The sequence below is a fragment of the Vidua chalybeata genome, chromosome 25 (genome assembly GCF_026979565.1).
Source record: "Vidua chalybeata isolate OUT-0048 chromosome 25, bVidCha1 merged haplotype, whole genome shotgun sequence".
NCBI classification, from domain to species: Eukaryota; Metazoa; Chordata; class Aves; order Passeriformes; family Viduidae; genus Vidua; species Vidua chalybeata.
The window spans coordinates 2,360,022-2,380,763 of record NC_071554.1 but is presented as its reverse complement, the minus strand read 5'-3'; the positions used below and the strand labels follow the sequence as shown (position 1 = coordinate 2,380,763).

The window sequence follows — 20,742 nt, the reverse complement described above, 5'->3', positions numbered from 1 at the left end:
TCGTAACCACGCCCACCTCAACCGGTGATAGGCCCGTTGTCTCGTAGCCACGCCCCGATGGGCGTGGCATGGCAGTGCGCGTGCTGAGCCCGCGGAGCGCCCGCTGCTCCCGGGAGGGGTCCCGGTGGTCCCGGCCCGCCCTGACCCCACCGGGAGATGGCGAAGCTGCTGCCTTCCCGCAAAGGCTCCGGGGGTATTATCCGCGGGGATGCTTCCAAACAGCGCGGGAACGGGAGCAGCACCACAACCGGGATACCGGAGCGGGATACCGGAGCATCACCCTCCGAGGAGTTCCCAACGGCGTGTTTAACATTCGTTGTCAGTGCCAGGAAAGAACGAGCAGCCACAGTCCAGTGTTTGGCTTTTATTGAGACATGATTCTCCTCTTTTTCATATAACTTATCTAATTAAAATATTCATCTGAGTTACCACAAAAAAAGGAACATAGAAAATTGTATATATATACACAGTTCGGGACCAAAATACAAATACGAGTCCGAGTCACTCCCCCCTCTCCTCCTCCCGTTACTCATCCTACAGGGATGGGAAGGGGGAAGAGGCAGCTCTGCTCCACCTTTCAGCGTGTGGTGGAGCACACAACAACTGCACAAGTGTCACAGCCCGAGACCGGGGAGGAGCCCTTTGATCCCAGACTTTGTGTGTCCCCCAGGGAAATATCCCCACTCTGCTCCCAGCTGAGGGCCGGTGCCCACCTCTCCCCAGGCTGGATTTAGTGCCCGAGCAAAAGGAAGGGAAGGGCGAGGGGTTGGCATCGCCCCTGTGAGAGCAGAGTCACGCCAGTGTCACAAACAAAACATGGACACAGCTGGCAAAGCCTGGAGCAAAGGGGGTGCTCTGAGAGGGAAAGAGCATCGCCCCAGAACAGCAGTGCTTGGGCCAACTCCAAGCAGTGCTTGGAGCTGAGTGTGGAGCTGTGAGATCAATTAATTGGCAGTTCAGCAGTGCCAGAATCGCTCTTGGGCATCGCCCAGATCCTTTGCTCAAAGCTCCATCGTGTCTGAACAACACCAGGCTCTGCTTCCCTCCCCTCTGCCCCCACCCCAAGTACAGAGGAGAAATAAACAGTAGCACAATGGTCAGCAGAAGAGGATATATTGTTATCTAATTAAAAATACAGCAAAATTAAATACAGCAAAAACACAGGAGAGTAAGGAGCCATTATTTTACAGCACAACACACACTGAAATGCTGCACGGGAACATTAAAGCATCTGGGACTGTAACAAACTTACAGCACATGAGAGTCTGAGAACATTTTTCCAAGAATTTCAAACTAAACAAAGAACAGACTGAATAAACAGGAGACAGGTGTTCAGAAAGGTTTTAAAGAAAGACATGTCTTCTAAAGGAGGAGGAAAAAAAAAAAAAAAACAAACCAAAAGAAACAAACAGCCCAACAGAAACCAGAAGCAAAACAGGGATTTTTCTAGAGCCCTCCAGGGAGGACCCTTCACAGCAAGGTTTCCCCCGGTCAGTGCACACAGACAACTCCACCGGTTTGGGATTTGGCAGCCACAGAAAGCCAGCAGCAGAGCTTCTCAGGAGCTGCCAACAACAACAGCATCCACTACCAGCATCTTTTCCACCCAGACAGCAAAGTCCTAGGGCAGCAAATATGGCTTGGAACAGGAGAATCCCTCCCCTCCCCCGACCCAGTCGGACCCTGAAGCCCTTCCAGAGAGGCCTGGGGTCTCCCCAGCCCCATCCTCTGCTTGCACCACCCCTGGGGTTCCCTTTGGGGCAGACAAAACCCCAGGCAGAAAACAGGCAGAAAAACAGGCAGAAACCCTCCCCAGAAACCTTCCCAGCAGCACAGCACAGCTCCTGGCTGTGTGCAGCCCTGGTGAGCCCAGCTGCCATCCCCACATCCTCAGCAGGGCTCCGACCTCTCCAGGAGCTCCAGGGCACTCCCTGACACTCCCACCAGCCCCATCAAGCCCCTGGTCCTTCCTGAGCTCCAGCTCCTCACACAGCAGGTACTTTGGAACTCCTGCTCTGAAGGACACACACGTTACAACAGCCACATTCCGTTTGCTCACATCCCTCCAGCCTCAGTCAAGTGGTTTCAGGTTCAAAGACCAAAATCCATGGATTTTTCCAAAGAAGGGACAGAGCAAAACATACAGGGAAAAGACAGGATTTAGGCACCAGCTTCCCAACTGGAAATAAATCCTTCGCAATTCCACACAGAAAACAAGACAGAAGAATTCCTTCCTTCTTCCCACTAAAAGAGGCAAACGATGCCTTCACTGGTATTTAAAAACAGTTCTCCATTGCAAAGTCCCCTATCTCTCTCCAGATAAAAAGTTAAAATCTGACTTGATGCACAGTAAAACTTCTCCCAGATCCCTGGCAGTTTTATTCCCAGTAGCCAGCAGAAGACAACAGCAGCAGAGGAAACGTCCCCAAAGGCTCTTGGCATCCCTGCAGGACCACAAAAGCACCTGTACAGGATCTACAGCAACAGCACAGAGCAGGTCAAGAGCTCAGATTTTATTGACACACACGAGCAGGGAGCAAAGCCTCAGGGCTGGATGCACTTGCCAAAGGACTGGCAAGTGGCTGGGCCACTGGTCCTACCTGTCCCAGCGTCTCCAGGTGAGACTTTGGGCCCAGCAGGTACCAGATGACAGGAAAGGCTCCTGTGACACCCAGTGTCCACTCAGATGGATTCCAGCTCGAGTCACCAAGGCTGACCCCAGGACTGGCTTGGGAGGGGAGGGACTACTGGGAGCAACATAAATAATACAACAGGGTAGAGGGGCAAAATATTAATTAAAACCATTTTATAATTTATTAAGAGGTTAAATAGTAAATAAGTCTCTGGATCTTCCACTCTCAGCAGGTGCCAAGATTTCACATTTTCCTGTGTCAGGAGATTCTGTACACCCTTCTTTCGATGGATGACAAAGCCAGAAACAGAATGTTGAGGACAGGGGGTAAAAGAGGGGAGCTTGACACTGAGAAAGGGACCAGAATAAAAGATAAAATACTGTGCCGTCATCTTGTGCAGATTGAAGCTTCTCCCAGCAGCTGCAGCCTCCGAAGAGTTCAAAGGTAAGGAAGGGCTGTTTGGGTACCTTCTCCCCCTCCAGTGCCACTCCTCCTCAAGAGAGAAAGGCCCAGCTCAGCACTGCAAACTTATCTCCGAGAGAACCTGTTTTTGAAAGCTTTGATAGTCTTTGCCATCATTGGTGCAATTTCTGCAAAAGAAAAAGGAAAAAAAAAACCACCACTGAATCAAAGAAAAAAGCCTCCACATGAAAGGAGAAGTGATAGAAGAAGAGCTGAGAGCAATTGAAAGCTGCAGCCCTGGCAGACATGAGTGTTTGAGCGGGGCCCATCAGAGTTTTCAGGTCACAGACTGAGGAGAAGCCACTGCTTTCTGCACTGCACCAACACAGATCCCTGGTTAAACCCTCCCTGCTTCCTTCCCCAGAGAGCTGCACTCCAATTCCAAACAGCTGACAGACACAGGGCAGCAGGAGGGCAAAGGCAGAGGTTCTGCCTCACTGGTACCATTAGGACAGGTCAGCTCTGAGCAGGTGAATCTGATGTTTCATGCAACAAGTTTGAACAGATTTCTTAGAAAGAGGAGAGATACCAACATCAACCCTCCTGCACAGCCTGGAATTCTCCCACAGCAGAAGCAGCTGTTTGTGAAGGAGAAGCTCTAAGAGACCACAGGGATGTCCTGCAGGTTGTACTTACTCTTCACAGGGGGTTTCCTGGGGTCGTACGAGGAGAAAGTGCTACCTGAAGATGGGACCGAGTGGGCACTGCTGGTGCTGGGCCCATCGTAGGACTGCTCGTCACTCGCCCGAGCGTGGCTTTTGCTGGATGTGTACAGGACTGGTTTTATTCTGCAACAGACACAGGACAGGCATTTCCATAAAGGATTCACCGTGGTTTGGGGCAATTCTACAGACACAAGCCACGTTTGTAACAGTAGCAGGGCTGATACTAGGTGGAACCAGCAGTGACCCGGATCTCTGCGCTTCCCAGCAGGAAAGAGGTGAATACAGTTACAAGTTTCTCTGCAAAAGGAGCTCCCAGACACACAGTATCCTTTCCTGAGCTTCAGGGGGCAGCTGGCAGGAGGCCCTGAGCAGCAAGTGCTACAGAGAAACACTCACTTGGTCTTCTCTGGCAAAAGGGGGCCTCCAGTTCCAAACTTCTCCTGTCTCCTCCGAACGTCCCGAGGAGGCTTCGCTGCAGAGTTCACAAATGCCATCTTGGCCACTCTCCCTGCAAGAGGCCAGAGGGAAACATCACTTACATCCAGCTGGCTGTAAAGGAGGCTCCTCACTGCTTCTCTTGCTACTGACAGTTCATCCACCTCTTGCCAATCCATCCATTCCAGAGAAACAGTGACAGCCTCCTTCCTAAGGGTCTGAACCTCTCAGTGAGAAATCAGACTGATCAGCTCAGCAGTTCTCATTATGTTCACCCAAAAACGTTTCTCCCCACCCTGGTTCTCTTCCATGCCAGCATGGAGAAGCCACATGGAACAGGAGCCTGCTCATCATTACTGTAAAATAATGAGCTGCATCAACACCATCACGGATGAAAGGAAGACACCACTAAACCACGAAGCAAAGGAGCACACAGAGCTAAGCAGCTCCTAAACTGGACTGGTGTTAAGCCCAAATGGCCTCCCCCAGCCCCACCTTTGGGTTTGTTGGCGTGGGCAGAGCCGATGTTGCGTGCCAGCATGAGCAGGCGCTGCTCGCGCGCGTCGTGCAGCCGCAGGTACATCTCCCGCCACGACTCGAACTCCTCGGGCTTCTCGTTCTTGAAGTCTCGCAGGCAGTGGTTGTGCCACAGCTGATCCGTGTCCTCCACCAGCACCTGAAGCAAACCCATACAGAGCTGGGATCCCTCCTGACTCCTCCAGTCACCCTTCCCTCGGCACCAGCTCAGTGCTGGTGTCACTGGAATTCCAGCAGGGCCCACGTGCAGCAAAGCCAGAACTCAGAACTAGCAAAAGCCACGTCTTGCAATGAAAAGGCTTTGTTTGCTATTCTGCTCTCGCAGGTGAGGACAGCCCTGCACGTCACATCCCTTCTCCCAGGCCAAGGCACTCACATGGTTACATTCTTCGATGCGATACAGCTGCTCCGGGGTGCACCTCTCCAACACCGGCTCCAGCACCGAGAAAGGGACACCACCCACTTCATAGATTGCTAGAGAGAAGCAAGAAGCACAGGGTATTAATTATCCTGCTCCTTCCTTGCCAAGGAAAGGGCTTGACACCTTGATACACAGTGAAAAAACTGCAGTGTTGCACAATACCATTCAGGAAGAGGGGAGGAGAAAGGAACCTCAGGCATCAATATTTCCAAGTTGAGAAATATCTGTGCAAGCTCCGTTTGCCACTGTTCCAGTGCTTTAGCACTGCTTGAAAGCATTCTGGGCGTTGATCCCTGCAGCACCTGGGCTTCCAGTGGGATTTATCCCATATTTATAACAAGGGAGAACTGCTGGGGTCTGTACCAAGTTGCCAGAATTCCAGTGCACAGTGACTCTGAGACAAGGACAGGTACTTACAGTCGATGTTGTTGCTGAGGACTCTGATACACTGCTGGTACAGGGACATCATCTTTGGGAGGTAGGCAGTTTTGGAGCCAGAGTACACCTGCATCTTGGAATTTAACCGTCGGCCTGTGAAACCAGCTTCGCTTTCCTCCACTGGCGAGGACACTGCTGTGGAGGGCAACGCTTGGAGTGAGGAGGGGATAGAGAAAAGAAAGAGCCTGTCCTGATAAATAGCACAGGAGGCACAAATTGGAATCACCCAGAAATGGGTGATGGCAAAGTCTTCTCCAAGAGACCTGCAGAGCAAGTTCAGAAAGGGCAAGCCCAAAGCCCGAGCCCCAAAGAAGCGTCAGTGAAGGATTCGTCTCATTTCTGATGGAGCACGTGGGAAGCAGCTGCTTTTTTATCTGAAACCTCTGCCCTTGGCAGACCCCATGAGAAAGACTCGAACCCAGCCAGCACCCACCCCACAATCTCATTTTCCTGCCCAACATACCTTTCCTTTTTGTCTGGGAGCAGGTGATGGACTCGAGCGAGGGAAGAGGACGATAATTGGCCTGGATGGGGGGCAGGGGGATGTCTGGTAACGTCGGTACCACATCTAAAATTATCTGGAAGGAGAGGATGGACACGGAATAAGACAGGAACACAGCAGATGTGACATCTTACCAGTGTACAAACAGCACTGAACTGTGGGTTTTTTTGCATATTTTGCATAAACCACTCAATGCTCCTCAGTTTGCACCAGGGAACAACCTCGGGGGCTGGCTGCCAATAGGAAGAAGCCGAAATTTAGGATCTGAATCATTCAGTACCTTCCAGAAAGAGCCATCCATGTTTTTAACCTATTCAGGACAAGCAGAAGCATTTCCTTGACTCATTTACCAGTTCTGCATCTTCTCCTCTTCCTGCAAAAAACTTTGCACTGGTGGAGGAGAAAGGAACCTCAGAAACTGAGGGAAACTGAAAACTTTGATATGGAGTTTTATGAAGCACTTATTAGAATGAATGACAAAACAGGATTTTAAATGCTGTTAAACCTTATAAAAAACACTTTGTGAAGAGCCAAGTGTTTCAAAGTTGAGTAAAAAGATGAAACAGTGAAGATTTTACATATTAGTCCCTATTTATACACCAAACCCTGGCACCCATGTGACAAAGGATCTGTACAGAAATATTGCTCATTTTCCAGGCTTTCACAAAAGAAGGTTTGTCTTCTGGAATGAGCTGCCTTGTACCACCAGTTCTCCCATTTCTGGACACTAAAAAAGGTCCATTTTAGAGAAGCATAAATACTTGAGAGGGGAGACATGGGAACCTCTTTAGCAGGAGATGCACTGCAAAGTGGGCTGGATTCTAAGCTCACATCCTCAGATACTCTGCTTTCTTAACAAACCTTACCCTCTTTGGTTTAGGAGGCTCTGGGGTTTTCTTCTCTGCCTTTTTCTCACTTGTTCTTTTGTGGCTTGGATTCTTCTGACTGGAGCTCGAGCTGTTGGTACTGGCTTTGGATCCGTTCTGTTTGCTGTGCCCTCGGTCTTTATCCCCAGTTGACCCAGCCGAGGGTTTGACCACTTTTTTTTTCTTTTTCTGGGGCTGATCATAGCTGAGATATGACTCAAATGACATTGTAGGTTGTTCAAACTCATCCTCTGCTTCCCCCTCCCCAGAATTTGAGGAAAAACCCACTGATTTTTTGTCCACATTGGAGATTTTGCGCTTCCCCTCCGAAGACTTTAAGCTCCCAGAACCCCCCTTTTCCTTGATCCTATTGCCTGAGTCACTCTCAGCTTTCTGTTTCTCTGAGTTAGAGCTCTCCAGGCTCTGCTTGGACTTTTCCAATTTGCTCTTCTCAGAGTCCCGATGCTTTTGCTTCTTGACGTGGTTGTCCAAAGATTCCTCTGAGTGCGGCAACGAGAGCGATTTCTCCTTCCTGGAGCTGCCGCTTTCCCGATTCTTCTCCTTTTTGGTGCCCTCTGACATCCTCTGCTTCTCCTTGCCAGCCACTGCCACGGGAGATTCTCGGAGCTGCTCTTTGAAAGAAACCTTGTGCAACCTCTCTGGGCTGAAGGCAGAGGTCCTGTCATCCCCTCTGCCATCGAGTCGCTGCTTCTTGTGCGAGGACTTGTGCTCTTTGTTCCGACTCGCGTTCCCTTTGTCGCAGAAATTGCCGGAGCCGCGCTCCCGGCCTGCCCCGAGCTTCTCCTGGAAGCTGTGCCCTTTACTGGCTTTCCGATGGAATAGTGCTGGTTCTTCCTGCTCCTCAGAGGCGTAAGGGTCTGTGTCCACATCCTGAGGGCTCTCGCTGGGCTCAGGTGACACAGCTTGCCCACAGTCCGAGTACTCCTGGTCTGAAGAGAGCACTGGGGAGGATCTGCCCCAACCCTTCCCCTGGTGGCTGCTATAGCTGTAAGTCTCATAGGCTCTCTCAGGCCTAGGATACCTTTTGGACTTCTTTTCCCTATGATCTGGGCTATAGGACTGGCTGCAAGAAGGCTGGAAGGGTTCTGAGTATTCCTGATCAGCCTCCTCATCCTCTCTGAGGGAGGATTCCTGATGCCTTTTGCTCGAGCTGCTCCTCTCGTAGTCACGTTCTTCAGAGTCCAGGTTATTTCTGAAGGGGGAAGAAACCAAAAAGAGTTCGATTACTACTGCCCAACATGAATGAAAAGAGCCATTCCATGGACTGGAATACCTCTCATGGAAGACCAAGGTCATATTTGGTAGCTTTGTGCCACTAAATCTCTGAGGAACAGCAACAATCAGGGATTTAAAAATTGCATTTCTAGTGCAAGAATTGATGAAGCACTTTTATTACAACTAGAGACAGAACCTTGTCTGTGCCTACACACTCCTGGCTGCATGATGCTGTGGGAAATGTCCCCCAATTCAACGCGTGGGAATATCACTCCTTTAAATTCCCATTAATAACTGGGCTTTTATCACTCAAATCTATTTGATCTCTGCTGGGTTCAACACCACTTTGTTACTGCCACATGCCTGCTAGCAATAACTTCCAGTTTCCATAGGATTCTAGCTCATAAAAGCATTCTTTCCATTTACTTGGGCCTAGATGTTCCTGCCTTCAGAATCATAACATGGGAAGCAAGCAGATTGCATCTTTTGCTTTATTAAGGGCACTTTTTTTGGCATCTCCTGTTAATCTCTTCATCAAACTGCAAATTCTTGAAAGTTGGCCCCAACTTCCACATGAAACTGCAGCTGTCAGCATCCCAGCACTCCAGAGCCAGCAAAGGCAGGAAGTTTCTGCCAAAACAAGGCAAAACCCCCGGGCAGAGTTTGAATATTGGTTTTACAAGTTTTTCCAGAGCCCTGGCCAGAGAGGTTTGAACTATCCACTGAGAAAACATTCCCAAAACTCATCCATGGGGCTCGCTTACCGCTCTGCCTCCTGGGCCACCGGCACCAGCTTCTTCCACCTGGCCACGAGGTCCTTGGCAAAGTCTCCGACCAGCTCATGTTTCCTCAGGCTGTTCACAGTCTTCCCAACTCCTGTCTCCTTCAGGAGAGAGCCACGAATCCATCTTAGCAAAACTGGAATTCTCACCCCTGCTAAACTCCCTAAAGAGTCTATGAAATCAACACACTCCCTGCTGCTGCAAGGGAGAAGGTTCTTTGATCTAACAGCAAAGATACCACTTGTATTATATCTTCAGCTGCTTTATATCACTCACTACATGTAAAACAAAGGTTAATTCTACCTTAGACAAACACTAACCATTCGTATTAATAACCCAAGTCAGTATTTACCATGAGAGCTGGCAAGTTTGAAGACAGAAGCTATTAAAGGATTAGCATTTCCTCATTTCCTGCTGATTTGTTATTGCTGGGATCTGCTCCAACTCTCTTATCCCAGTCAGGTGTTAAGCTTTTGGGAGAACCGAGCATGACAAACTGTCCTCCATGGCTTCCCTCCTGCCCTGGCACGCTCCTTCCCCGTGCCTGGCACTTCCAGAACCTTATCACAGTCATGCCTGTGTCACTGGGCTGTAGCAGGTGGCTGAGGCAACACACCCTGTTCCAGGGAAAGCAGCACTTCCATGGAAAACAGCCCTCCCTGGCACCTGACAGACACGATGAAAAGCCCCAGAGATTTCACAGCTCTTACCACGAGGATGTCAACTGTGATGGGTAACTCTGACAGCCTCTTCAGACTCTTCAGCAGCTGTGGAGACAAGAGGAGAAGGGTTCAGAGTTGTCACACAGAACCACAGACGGGGATTGGGGAGGAAGAAAATGCTGCACTGCCTGAGAGTTCCTTAGGAAGACCCAAGTGGCTGACAGCTGCTGTCTCGCTCCAAAAAAGCTCCTGAGAAGCTGAACACGAGGTCCAACTGCAAAAAAAATCTCATCTCTGCCCACAAGAACCCACCAGAAAGTCTTGTAACACACTCAAATATTAACGTTTGCTTCACACGGGACTGCAACTTCAATCTGGCTTAAAGCACTGGGAACAGAAACACACAGCAAGAGGAAGAAAGGACTTGGAAGCCTGTGACTCTCAGAAGGTGGTGGTGGAATCACACCCCTCAGTAATAAAAAGGGGAAGGAAGATTTCTAGATCCTCTTAAAGACCTAAGAGGGGAGCCTGTGCCTCCACTGCCAACAGGCTCTCTTCAGTCAGGTGCTAAAGTCAGGGATCAGCAACTGATTCCTTCCAAATTTCCTCCCTCTTGCTCCACTCTTCCCTTCACCAAACACCAGAGAAGTGTTTTTTCTTCCACACACCCCAAGCAAGGTTCTGCCAGCATCTTCAGCTGCTCCATGGGACAGGGTGGGACAAGGAGCCTTCTCCAAAGAGGAGCTGGAGGAGTTTGGCAAAAAGAAACAGCTTCAAGCTGCACCAGGGAAGTTTCAGGTTGGATACCAGGAGAAACTTCTTCAGGAAAGGGTGGCCAGGCATGGGAATGGACTGCCCAGGGAAGTGGTGGAGTCACCATCCCTGGAGGTGTTGAAGGATTCACCAGACATGGGGCTCTGGGCTGGCTGACAAGGTGGGGATCAGTCACAGGTTGGCCTTGAGGATCCTAAAGGTCTTTTCCAACCCTAATGATTGTGGGATTCTAAGTGAAGGGAATGTTCCTGTACCTCTGCCAGCCAGGTGGTTTGGAGCATGGCCTCTCCACAACGTCTGTTGGCTCTGTAGCTAGAGCACATGGTAGAACACATCTGACAGCACTGTTGCCCCTCACATCATTTCCCACAGCTCAGCTATAGCCACAGTCCAGCCTGATCAGCATTCCCATTATTATAGCCCCTATACAGCCCGGGCTGTGCTCAGCACTCCTATGCTATATGCCATACAAAGGGCTGCCCCTGATCCAGAAGATCTTCTCTTTAAAGCACTGTGCTCGTGCTCAAATCAGCACTGTCAGCCTGAGCTGACACCCAATCACCCCCAGAGCCACCGTGCAAGGACCAGACAGGTTTGCAGGTCTCCTTCCTTTGGAGCGAAACGAGTTCCTTTAACCTATTTGAGGAGCGCTCTTGCTTTCAGAGAGGAAACACTCCTCGACACCCAGAGATGGGTTCCTCTGACATAAGCAAAACCACAACTTCTGTTCACTAGAAACCACTCCTTTATATTTAGGACTAATAACTGTGAACAGAAGGTTTCGGTTTTCTTGGTTTAGAAGAGTGAAACACTGATACCAAGAGTGGCTACTGTTGCCTTGCCAGCACAGCTGCTCAACAAGTGCACTGGCAACTGAAGGCATCAAACCAAAGGCAGCAGAGACAGAGCCCAACTCTGCTGCCTCTCCTCGGACTGCCTGCCACAGTTCAGGGGTCAGGATCCCTCTGGGAAGGCCAAAATCCTTCAGGGATTGGTAATAAAGGAGTTTGGACTTGTGTGCGCAAAGGGGACAGGAAGGGAAAGAAGGATGGATTTTTGTACTGGATAGAAAAAGAGTAAACCAGGACAATATTAAAGCAACAGCATATCTGTGAGCTAATTAAATTCATAGAAAGGTTTGTTCAGAGCTTACAAAATCCCACTGTGAGAGTAAGAACGAAAGAACTCGTTCTGGTTTTCCTAAATCCTCCCAAATATTTTCTAGCTACACCCCACTGCAGCATCTCCCACAGTTCTGTTTGCTCTTTAGTTATTTGTTGCCTTCAGGGCTGAGTTCCAAGAAGAGAAGTGCTGTTCTCAATGGGAATGCTGTTCTCAGTGTGGTTGGAGACCAGGGGAGCCACACGCTTGATCCAGAACACCTCTCATGAGGAGCTGAGTTATTCCACAGCCACTGCAGTTGGTTCCTCCGTGGAACAGAGGTCCTTGTGCATGAGATGCACCAAGTGAGACAACTTTGATGCAGTGAGGCTTAAAAACTCATACTGAACTTTATTTCCTTTGGAAACTAGCTGATGGATCCCACTGAGGCTTACAGGGACATCAGGAAGAAGTTTGGACAACAGGAGGAATTTCTTCACAGAAAAGTGGTCAGGCATTGGAAGGAGACCCCATCCCTGGACGTGTTCAAGAAACAACTCAATGCGGAACTCAGTTGATATGGAACAGTTCAATCAAAGGTTGGACTCGATCCTGGAGGTCTTTTCCAGCCTGTAACAATCTTGGGATTCTAAATCTGGCAGCTCATCTTGGAAATAACCAAGATCATACAAATCCTGCAAGGAAAAGGCAACCAGGTGGGAGACAAAGCACCAGGCTTGTATCTTGTGAGACACACACGACAAAGCTCTTCTAAAACACCCCAGCACAGGGCAGGGCTTCTTTTAATCAAGACACAACCCACAAAACTGAGCTCCAGCTCCAATCCGGTTCTGTTGAACATGGGTGGATCGTTTTCTTTCCCTGAAAGAAGGCAGGCAGACTGTTACGACACTAAAAACACACACTAATATCAAATTGCTCCAGCACAGCCCGGCTGCTGCGCCTCCATGAAGATGCTCTTGCTCATGTTTTCCTTCTCCTCTTCCTTCCCATAGCCCTGGAGCAGAGCTTGTACCTCCTCTGCTGGAAAAAAAGGACATTTTCCAAACCATGACAGCACTGTCCAAGATTTCACTCACACTGTTCCTTGCCAGCAGCCCAATTTTCACCCAAAACCAGGAATAACAGCACTTTACCTCTTCCAGCAAAGCAGTGAGTTGTACATGATACTGGGCAAATATTATTCTTTCACATTCCTGATAAAATATTTTGAAAGGACCGGGCAAGAAAAGTGAGGACTGGAAATGGTGTAAGGGTGGGCAGCACCCAGGGATGCCATGGGTTTGTCCTGCTGATGGGGTAAAATTTCTTCAACGGGAAAGTCCTTACAAGATCCATCAAGACAATGCAATGACAACTGAATTCAGGCTTTAAACCACTAATGCTTCCGAGGATATGGTTGGAAAAATATCAAAAATAAAGAATATAGGTCACAGGGCCTTTCTACTGGGGAAGAAAAGAGCTTTTCAAGTGATTATCCTGCTTTACCTCCTCTGCCTGCCCTTGCAAAACCGCCCAGGATCAACAGAGCAAGAAACGACTTCACACCACGAGGTCATTGGAGAAAGAGTCGGGCTGTGCAAACACTGCCCAAGGCTTGCAGTGCTCCAGAAACACACCAGCAGTTCTTGCCCCGAGCTCACACAAGGGGCAGGGAACAGCAGCACAAATTCTCTGTGCAGAGAGCACTGAGACAGTCTTCTCTTGCCCACGGTCTCAGCACCACGAAGCTCAGACCCCCTGGAACTGACTCCCTGGCAGACCCTCAGCTCCATGTGGGGCTCCACCAGTTAAACCCTGCTCTGGTCGTGGCTGAGAGGGTGAGAAGAGTAACCAGATCCCATTGCATCACCCCCAGGCTAGAGCTCCTGCAGGGGCTCCCATTTCAAAGGGTCAGCACTCGAGCATCCTCTCCTCCTCCTCCTCCTGGGTGGTGGGAGACCTTGGGAAGCGAGTTCTGCAGGTGTTTGTTTCGTTGAAACAGAGCCAGCCCAGCACGGAGCAGCTGCACAGCCCTGCCTGCCTCCTCTTTCACCTGAACTACACAAAACGTGAACCCAACACGTGTGAATACTCTCAACGGATGCTCCCCCTTTCAAACAGGAGAATGGCGCAACAGCATGCCGGAGTGCAACCAGAATTCCAAATCTCACTAGAAAAAGCAGCTCTGGTGCCCAGTAGGACAGCCGTTGTCACCAGCCGAATGTCACCGAACACAGCGAGCCCAAGGCAGCTCGGGGCAGCAGCGCAGCCGCTCCACCACAGCTGCTGCGGGCAGAACATTTCGGCAGCGGGCACGTTCCCTCGTGGAGAGGGGCAAGAAGAGCCAAGCGAGTCCCCCAAGGCCGGAGGGAACGGAGGCGACAGGAGCCAGCCGGGAGCCGTGTCCCCCCAGCCCCGCGGCGGTGCCTCCCTGCGTGGGCTCACACGGCACCGCGGCTCCGCCACCCAACACGTCACCAGAGCAAGGCTCTTCCGGAGAGTTCTCCGCTGCCCGTCTGCCCAGCCGGGCCCCAGCCCTGCCACGGGACGCCCCAAAAGGGACCTCTGCCCGCCACTGCCAAGCGAGACCCCAAAAGGGACCCCTGCCCGCCACTGCCAAGCGAGACCCCAAAAGGGACCCCTGCTCGCCAATGCCAAGCGAGACCCCAAAAGGGACCCCTGCCCGCCACTGCCAAGCGAGACCCCAAAAGGGACCCCTGCCCGCCACTGCCACGGGGGGACCCCACGCGCGACCCCTGCCTGCCACTGTCGCGGGAGGACCTGCCACGGGACCCCTGCCACCACCCCAAGCCTGCCACGAGAGGACCCTAAAAGGGGACGCCCGCCCACCACTGCCGCGGGGGCACCCCGCAAAGGACACCCGCCCGCCGCAACGGGACCCCCAGGGCCTGCGAGCCGGGGACAAGCCCCGGGCAGCCCGCACGTCTCAGCCCACGCACCGCGGCCCCGGCCGGGCACGGAGCCTCACGCAGGGGAAGCCCCGGCGGAGGGAGGCCCTGCCCCGCGCCCCGCGCACTCCCGACCCCCGTCCCCACCGCTGGGGCCCCGGCGGGCTGAGGCAGCCCCCATCACCTTCTTGGGCTCGGCGCTGCCCGCCAGCCGCGCCTGGAGCCGGCCCACAACTTCCAGCACCGATTCCGCCATTTTTACTGCTGGAGAGCCGGCGGCGGCGGAAGCGGCTTCAGCGGCCGCCGGGCCCACGGCGCTGCCCCGCTGCCGCCGCCATCTTGGCTGCGGGCAGGAAGCGGAAGCGGCGCAGCGCGGCCTCGGCCATGGCGGGTGCGGGCAGAGGGCGGCGGGCGCCATGTTGGGGGCTGGCAGCGGCGCCATCTTGAGTGCTGGCAGGGCAGCGCTGAGGGGAGCCGCCGCGGCTCGGGCGGCTCCGCCCTCAGCACGGGCTGTCGCACAGTCCCGGAGGAGCTGCGGGTGGAAGGGACCTCTGCAGTTCGACCAGTTCAACCCCCTGCCCAGGCAGGGTCACCTGGAGCAGGTGGGTTTGGGATGTCCCCACAGAGGGAGACTCCAGCCGTCCCTGGGCAGCTGTTCCAGGGCTCTGCCACCCTCATGGAAATAAGTTCTTCCTCATGTTGAGGTGGAACTCGTGGTTTAGTTTATGGCCATTGCTCCTCATCCTGTCACTGGGCACCGCTGAACAGAGTTTGGCACTGTCCTCTGACAGCCCTTGGGGATGTTTGTATGGATTGATGGGATCCCCTCTCAACATTCCCTTCTCCAGACTGACCAGGCCCAGCTCCCACAGTCTCCCTTCATCAGAGAGATGCTCCAGCCCTTTAATCATCTTTGTTCCCTCTTTTACACCCACTCCAAGCAGCTCCTTTTCTTTCTTGACCTGAGGAGCCCAGAACTGCATGCAATTTTTCCTGAGGCAATGTCCCTTCACACATAGTCCTGTTGCCTCCCAATGGCTGCTTTTCTTTAGGATTGTTGAGGACGCTGTGTCTCAGCTGAGTGTGGATCTGAGTCCAGCCCATTCCAGGCCTCAGTCTGGACCTGAGTCTAGCTCTTTCCAGGACACAGTCTGGATCTGAGCCCAGCCCTTTCTGTGTCCCTGGACTTGGCTGACCTCACACCAACCCAAAAGGCTGCTGTAAGTGTAGAAGTGGTAAGAGCAGTCAGCTGGCTGGGAGGAGGGAGGAAGATGTTGTCTGGGGAAAGTTGAGGGTCTGTGTGCCTCAACCTGCAAATCCTGGCGCTGGGCAGAGCTTCCCCCTGGACAAACCTGTCTGAGAGCAAGGTAAGAGCAGCCCCAGCCTGTGGGTGAGTCATGAGAGCCAGGACACACCTGGCAGGATCAGCAGAGACCTTGTGTGGGGCCAGGAGCTGCTGAATAATGGAAAATGGGGAAAAAGGTTTTTGTTGCTTTCTAAAACGGAACTGGAGGAATTATTAGCAGCAAAAGAGTGTCTGGAGCTGCAGTGCCCAGGTAGTTCTCCAGGCTGGCTGGGAGTTGGCTGTGACTCAGGCTCTGATTGAACCCACCTGCAGGAAAAGGAGCTGGTGTCAGAACCATTTCACATCCAGACACGGAGAGAGAGCAGCAGCTGGGTCCCAGTTTCAGGACCCACTCCAGGATGTGACACCGTGATAAACGAGGTCTCAGGGGTGTAAATGGGGGTAGCCCCGTGAAACACCACAATTCCAGGGATGGGACTTTGCTCCTGAATCCCTGTGGCTTCTGAGTCACCTCTGCTCTCCCTGGCACGCTGAGCTTGGCCATGCTGGCACTGCCACTTTCCCACTCCAGCCCAGCCCTGAGTCCTCTTTCCTGACAGGGACTTTTCCTAAATTTTCCCTTCTCCATGTTCTTGCTGGAGTCTCCTAATGCCCCCCTTCCCTCCCGGTTAATCAGTTCCAAGAAACCTGATCTTTGTGGCCAAGCGCAATAAAGAGCCCCAGACATGTGAGCAGAGCAGTAACAGCAATTTCTGTCCAGATTTGTTCCCTCATCTGCTGCCTGCTCCCAGCTCCCTCGGAGGAGGTGAGGTCACAGCTGAGTTTCAGACTGGACATTCTAATGGGATTTGGGAACATTGAAAAGCCACAGGGGTGAGCACGGCCATGCTGGCTCTGCTGGAAGGGTGCCTTGTTGGGAGGCTGGAATGAGAGCAGGAAGAGGTACCAGAAATGAGTGCAGTGCTACAACCCCGACCTCCACGAGTGTGCTGAGGATGAGGAGCTCCCCGAGGCCACTGTGGGTGTCTCGTGCTGCACCATAATTCCCACCATCCCTCCAGGTCCAGCTCTGTGGCCTTGGCAGCAACCAGCATGTAAAGAGCTGAGCTCCATGTGGCTTCTGCCACCAGCAAGGGAAGCACACTGAGCTTGGGGGTGGGGGACAGCTGGATAAGGAAGCACACTGATGTTTGGGGTCGCTGTCCCCTGAGCTGCAGGACAGAAGAGCTTTTCTCCCCAGCCTGCAGCACTGGATTGGAAAATACAAAGGGGGAAAAAGAAGAATAAAGCCAAACCATAATAGTGGAGGAGAAGGACCCTCGCTCCCATCAGCTTCCCCACAAAATTCACAACACTAGTTAGGGGTTAGAAAAATTTATTTACTTCTCTGGTAACAGGAACTGCTCATTTACCAGGAAGGATGATGCCATCATACTGTGAGGGGAAAAGAAAAAAAAAAAAAAGAACCAAGTGAGAAATCACCATCAGGTAAAAGTGCAGTGCTGCTGTGCAGAAAACGTGAATCACCAGAGTCATTCCAAGCCAACACAGACATGGAAGCCCAGTTTTCCTGCAGCCAACTGCCTTTGTGCTGTGCTGGAATGTCCAAGGGAGCTGTGCTCAGATGAGCAGGAAGATCTGCTCAGCAGCTCCCTGAAACAAGCAGCCACACCCTCCAGGGGCTGGTCTGACCAGCCCAAAATCTGAGCCCTGAGGGTAACTGTGCCACACTGAGCACAACCAGGCAGGATGGGGGAAACAGGAATTCAGCAAGATCAGGCAGGAGGCATCCCTGCACAGGGTGTGACCTGTGTAGGTCCAGGCAGACTCCACACTTTCTATCAAAAAAAAACCCTAAGAAACTATCAGCAGTCCCCACCTCTGAGATTTCCAACCCAGCTTTCACCAGATCCCATTCTTTATCCTATTATTCATTATATGGACAGATAAGCTCAAGAATTTGTTTTATTTGTGGATGTCTCCATCCTCCAACTGTGTCAGACCAACAAATCCTAACCCTCCCTGCTCACTCATGATCCACAACACACATGCAGCTCCTCCAAAATTTGTGGGAACTGTTTACAGAAGAGCTGGTAATTCCTCCCAGCTCTCCTGCCAATAGCTGCTCTTTCAGTTCAGCACACCCAAAAAAGCAAAACTTGTGCTCAAACGTTTCTATTTAGTAGCAGCAGCTTCTACTGCTGTGGGACAGGAAAAATCTACAATTTAAGCACTCAAGATCTGCCCAGTGATTTGCTCCAGCCTTGTGTGAGGCATTCTGCTGCTCCTTGCTAGGAAACTCTTGGGATACAAAACCAAAGATGGGCTGTACCTTTTGCTGGAACCAGCGCATGGCTTCCTCCTTCCCAATCCTGTGCTTGGCCCCGATGTTGCCAGTCCTGCGTTTCTTGTCAGCAATGCTGAAGCCTGGCCTGCCCAGCACCTGCAGGACAAAGCCAACAGCACTGCTTCATCCTGGCACTTTCTGTTTTCTCAAACTAAACAGTTTTCCAGGAGGGAAGCCTGGAATTTCCTCATCAGTGATGCCTTGCTGCTCTCTCCTTCCCCAAAGACAGCCCTGCTGTTGCTATGTTATCCCAGGAGGTGCTGTCAGAGCAACAGGATTTGTTTCTGAAGAGGCTTTGTGAGATTTGTCATAAATCAGGGATCTTATGGCACCTCTGGGAATCTCAGATTAGAAAAACGTCAACAAAACCCAAGTTTATCTTCCAGCAAGTCCATGGGAGCCAGTGCTCATTCTAGGCTCTTTCTGGAGCTTTCCCACAAACCCAGAAAACAGGGAATACTCACCACGTAGAAATCCAGGCCGTAGATACCGATACTGGGATCATATTTAATGCCCAGGTCGATGTGTTCCTGGATTCCAAAGCCAAAGTTCCCCGTGTCTGAGAAGTTGTTTTTTCTCAACTCGTATTCTCGCACCTGAAATGTTGGTTCTTGGTCATTATTTTGTTCCTGACTGGAAGCAGAATTAAAACTCCTGCCCACTGCTACCAGACCCCCAACTCGCTCACAAGCCATTTAGTCTTTATCCCAGAAATTTTACTTCCAAATCCCAGCAGCAAAGACAAAACCCTAAAAGAAATCAGCTGCTGCACCAGTTAGTTCTTAAATAAGGCTGAAACAGCACCCGGATAAACAGTGTGAACACTTCATCCCGTGTATCTGACCTGGACCTAGATCAGCTGCAACATTTCGGAGCACACACCCCTTCAGTCAGAAAGAAAAAGTTCTGTTCTTTCACAAACCAAAGATCCAGCCCGAAATCCTCACCTTCAACCCCTTCTCCAGAATCTCCTCTGCTTTGGCCCCACGAACCGTGCAGTGAACAGCGATTTTCTCGTTTCTCCTGATCCCGAAGGATCTCACCGTGTACCGGGCTGTGGGCAGCAACAGTCACACTTAGGGGACAGCCACAGAATTCCCACCCGGGGGATTCGGAGCTTCTCAACACCCAATAAATTCAAGGGAATTACAAAGAACCGAGGCAGCCTCACATTCCGGCTTAAGGGATGCTGACAAAGCGGCAGCCTGAGTTTGGAGACAGAACTAAAACAACACAAACGCGCGTAAGTCACTGAATATTGAAGCCCCCCCAGTTCTTCAGCAGCTCTGCCAAGGAGCCCTTTCCTGGGAACCGCGCTGCCGCCGCACCCACGGGAAAGGGAAAACACCCGAGAAAACAGCCAGGGCTCCTCCGCAGCCCCTCACCTTTGGAGAAGACGGGGGTCTGCCCCGTGAGCTGCTCCAGCACTTTGGCGGCGCGGGTGAGCCGATCCCCGCTCTCCCCGACGCAGATGTTGAGGCAGAGTTTGCGGATCCGCAGCTCCCGCATCGGGTTCTCCTTCTCACCTTGGTCTTGCTGCGGAGAGACCACACCGGGAGTAACCGGGGGTGCCCGGGGCCCGGCCCGCCGCTCGCCCCGGCAGCCCCAGGACGGTTCGCCAGGGGTCCGGAGAAAGGCTTCCGCAGGCGGACACCGCGCCCCGCTCCCCGCCGGGCCCGAACCCCGGCGCCGCGGCCCCTTCTGGAGCACCGCCGCCACCGGGCGGGCCGCGGCCTGTCACGGCAGCCGCTCCCTCGGAGCGCCCCACCGGCTCCTCCGCGCCCATCCCGCCCCCGCGCGTCTCCCGCCGGCCTTCCCCGCTCCCGCCCGCACGGTCCGCGCCCGGGCGAGCCCTGCCGAGCGCGGATGGTGGCGGATGGAGACGGCGCGGTGCGGTCCCGGCCCGCGGCTCCGGCACTCACCGCCATGATGGAGGCGGGGAAGAGGCGGGCGGGGCGCGGCCGCGGGGGATTATGGGAGCGCGCGGCGCGGCGGCGCCCCCTGGCGGGCGGAGGGCGGGGTTGCCATGGCAACCCCCGCTCATTAATGCCCATAATTGAAAACAGAGTCAAATACAGTAATTAGGGTAAATATTAACAGTAATTGCAATTAACCGAGGGAGGAAAAAACAACCCAAACATGCGATGCACAGTGCAGTTGTTCACCAGCCCTGGTTGATGCCAGAACCCTTCCTGAACCCCAATTTCTGTGCTGGGAATGGCTTTCCCTCTGTGGGATATCCCTTTGGCCCGCTCGGATCAGCTGTCCCACCTACACTTCCTCTCGGTTTCTTTTGGGAACCCTCTCACTGGCAGAGCGTGAGACCAAAAAAAAATAGAAAAAGAAGAAATAATAGTTCTTGACTTAGGATAGACGTGACTTAGCGAAAATCCAAAACAAAATTAATTCTTCCTTGGAGCAAGGATCAGGGGAAGTAAGCCTCAGATCCCCAGAACTCCTTCAGCAAAGTGTTGTTGGGTTTCAAGAGCTCTGTCTACGATCTGGATCCTCATTTTGTACCGTTTGGGAGGGTTTGGGCTGGCAGCCCATTCCCTGCTGCACCCAGGGGACAGCAGAACTTCCCAGCTTCTCTGGGAAGGGGGCAGCCAAAACTCACACCCCTTTGGAGTCCAAGCTTCTCTTCAGTGGCCACATCCTGAGCA

The 20,742-nt window shown here is 52.3% G+C and overlaps 2 protein-coding genes across 4 annotated transcripts; both read right to left on the bottom strand.

Annotated features, from left to right (window-relative positions):
- Positions 1–349: 349 nt before the first annotated feature.
- Positions 350–14,930, bottom strand: ELOA (elongin A). 3 transcript variants are annotated; one of them, XM_053964760.1, is made up of 11 exons: positions 14,611–14,930; positions 9,688–9,744; positions 8,960–9,078; positions 6,960–8,172; positions 6,055–6,169; positions 5,571–5,723; positions 5,109–5,206; positions 4,691–4,871; positions 4,157–4,268; positions 3,732–3,883; positions 350–3,223 (listed from the first exon to the last, which is right to left on the bottom strand). In XM_053964760.1, the coding sequence occupies exons 1-11, from the start codon at positions 14,866–14,868 to the stop codon at positions 3,162–3,164; spliced, it is 2,520 nt and encodes an 839-aa protein (XP_053820735.1). In that variant the 5' UTR covers positions 14,869–14,930; the 3' UTR covers positions 350–3,161. The 3 variants fall into 3 exon arrangements, with proteins under 3 accessions (XP_053820735.1, XP_053820734.1, XP_053820736.1); XM_053964759.1 differs by having other exon boundaries at positions 5,571–5,726; positions 14,611–14,928; XM_053964761.1 differs by lacking the exon at positions 14,611–14,930 and having other exon boundaries at positions 5,571–5,726; positions 9,330–9,741.
- A 2,162-nt stretch (positions 14,931–17,092) lies between these two features.
- Positions 17,093–20,088, bottom strand: RPL11 (ribosomal protein L11). The gene is made up of 6 exons (XM_053964777.1): positions 20,002–20,088; positions 19,465–19,615; positions 19,027–19,133; positions 18,544–18,675; positions 18,065–18,175; positions 17,093–17,166 (listed from the first exon to the last, which is right to left on the bottom strand). The coding sequence occupies exons 1-6, from the start codon at positions 20,005–20,007 to the stop codon at positions 17,137–17,139; spliced, it is 537 nt and encodes a 178-aa protein (XP_053820752.1). The 5' UTR covers positions 20,008–20,088; the 3' UTR covers positions 17,093–17,136.
- Between the last annotated feature and the right edge of the window lie 654 nt (positions 20,089–20,742).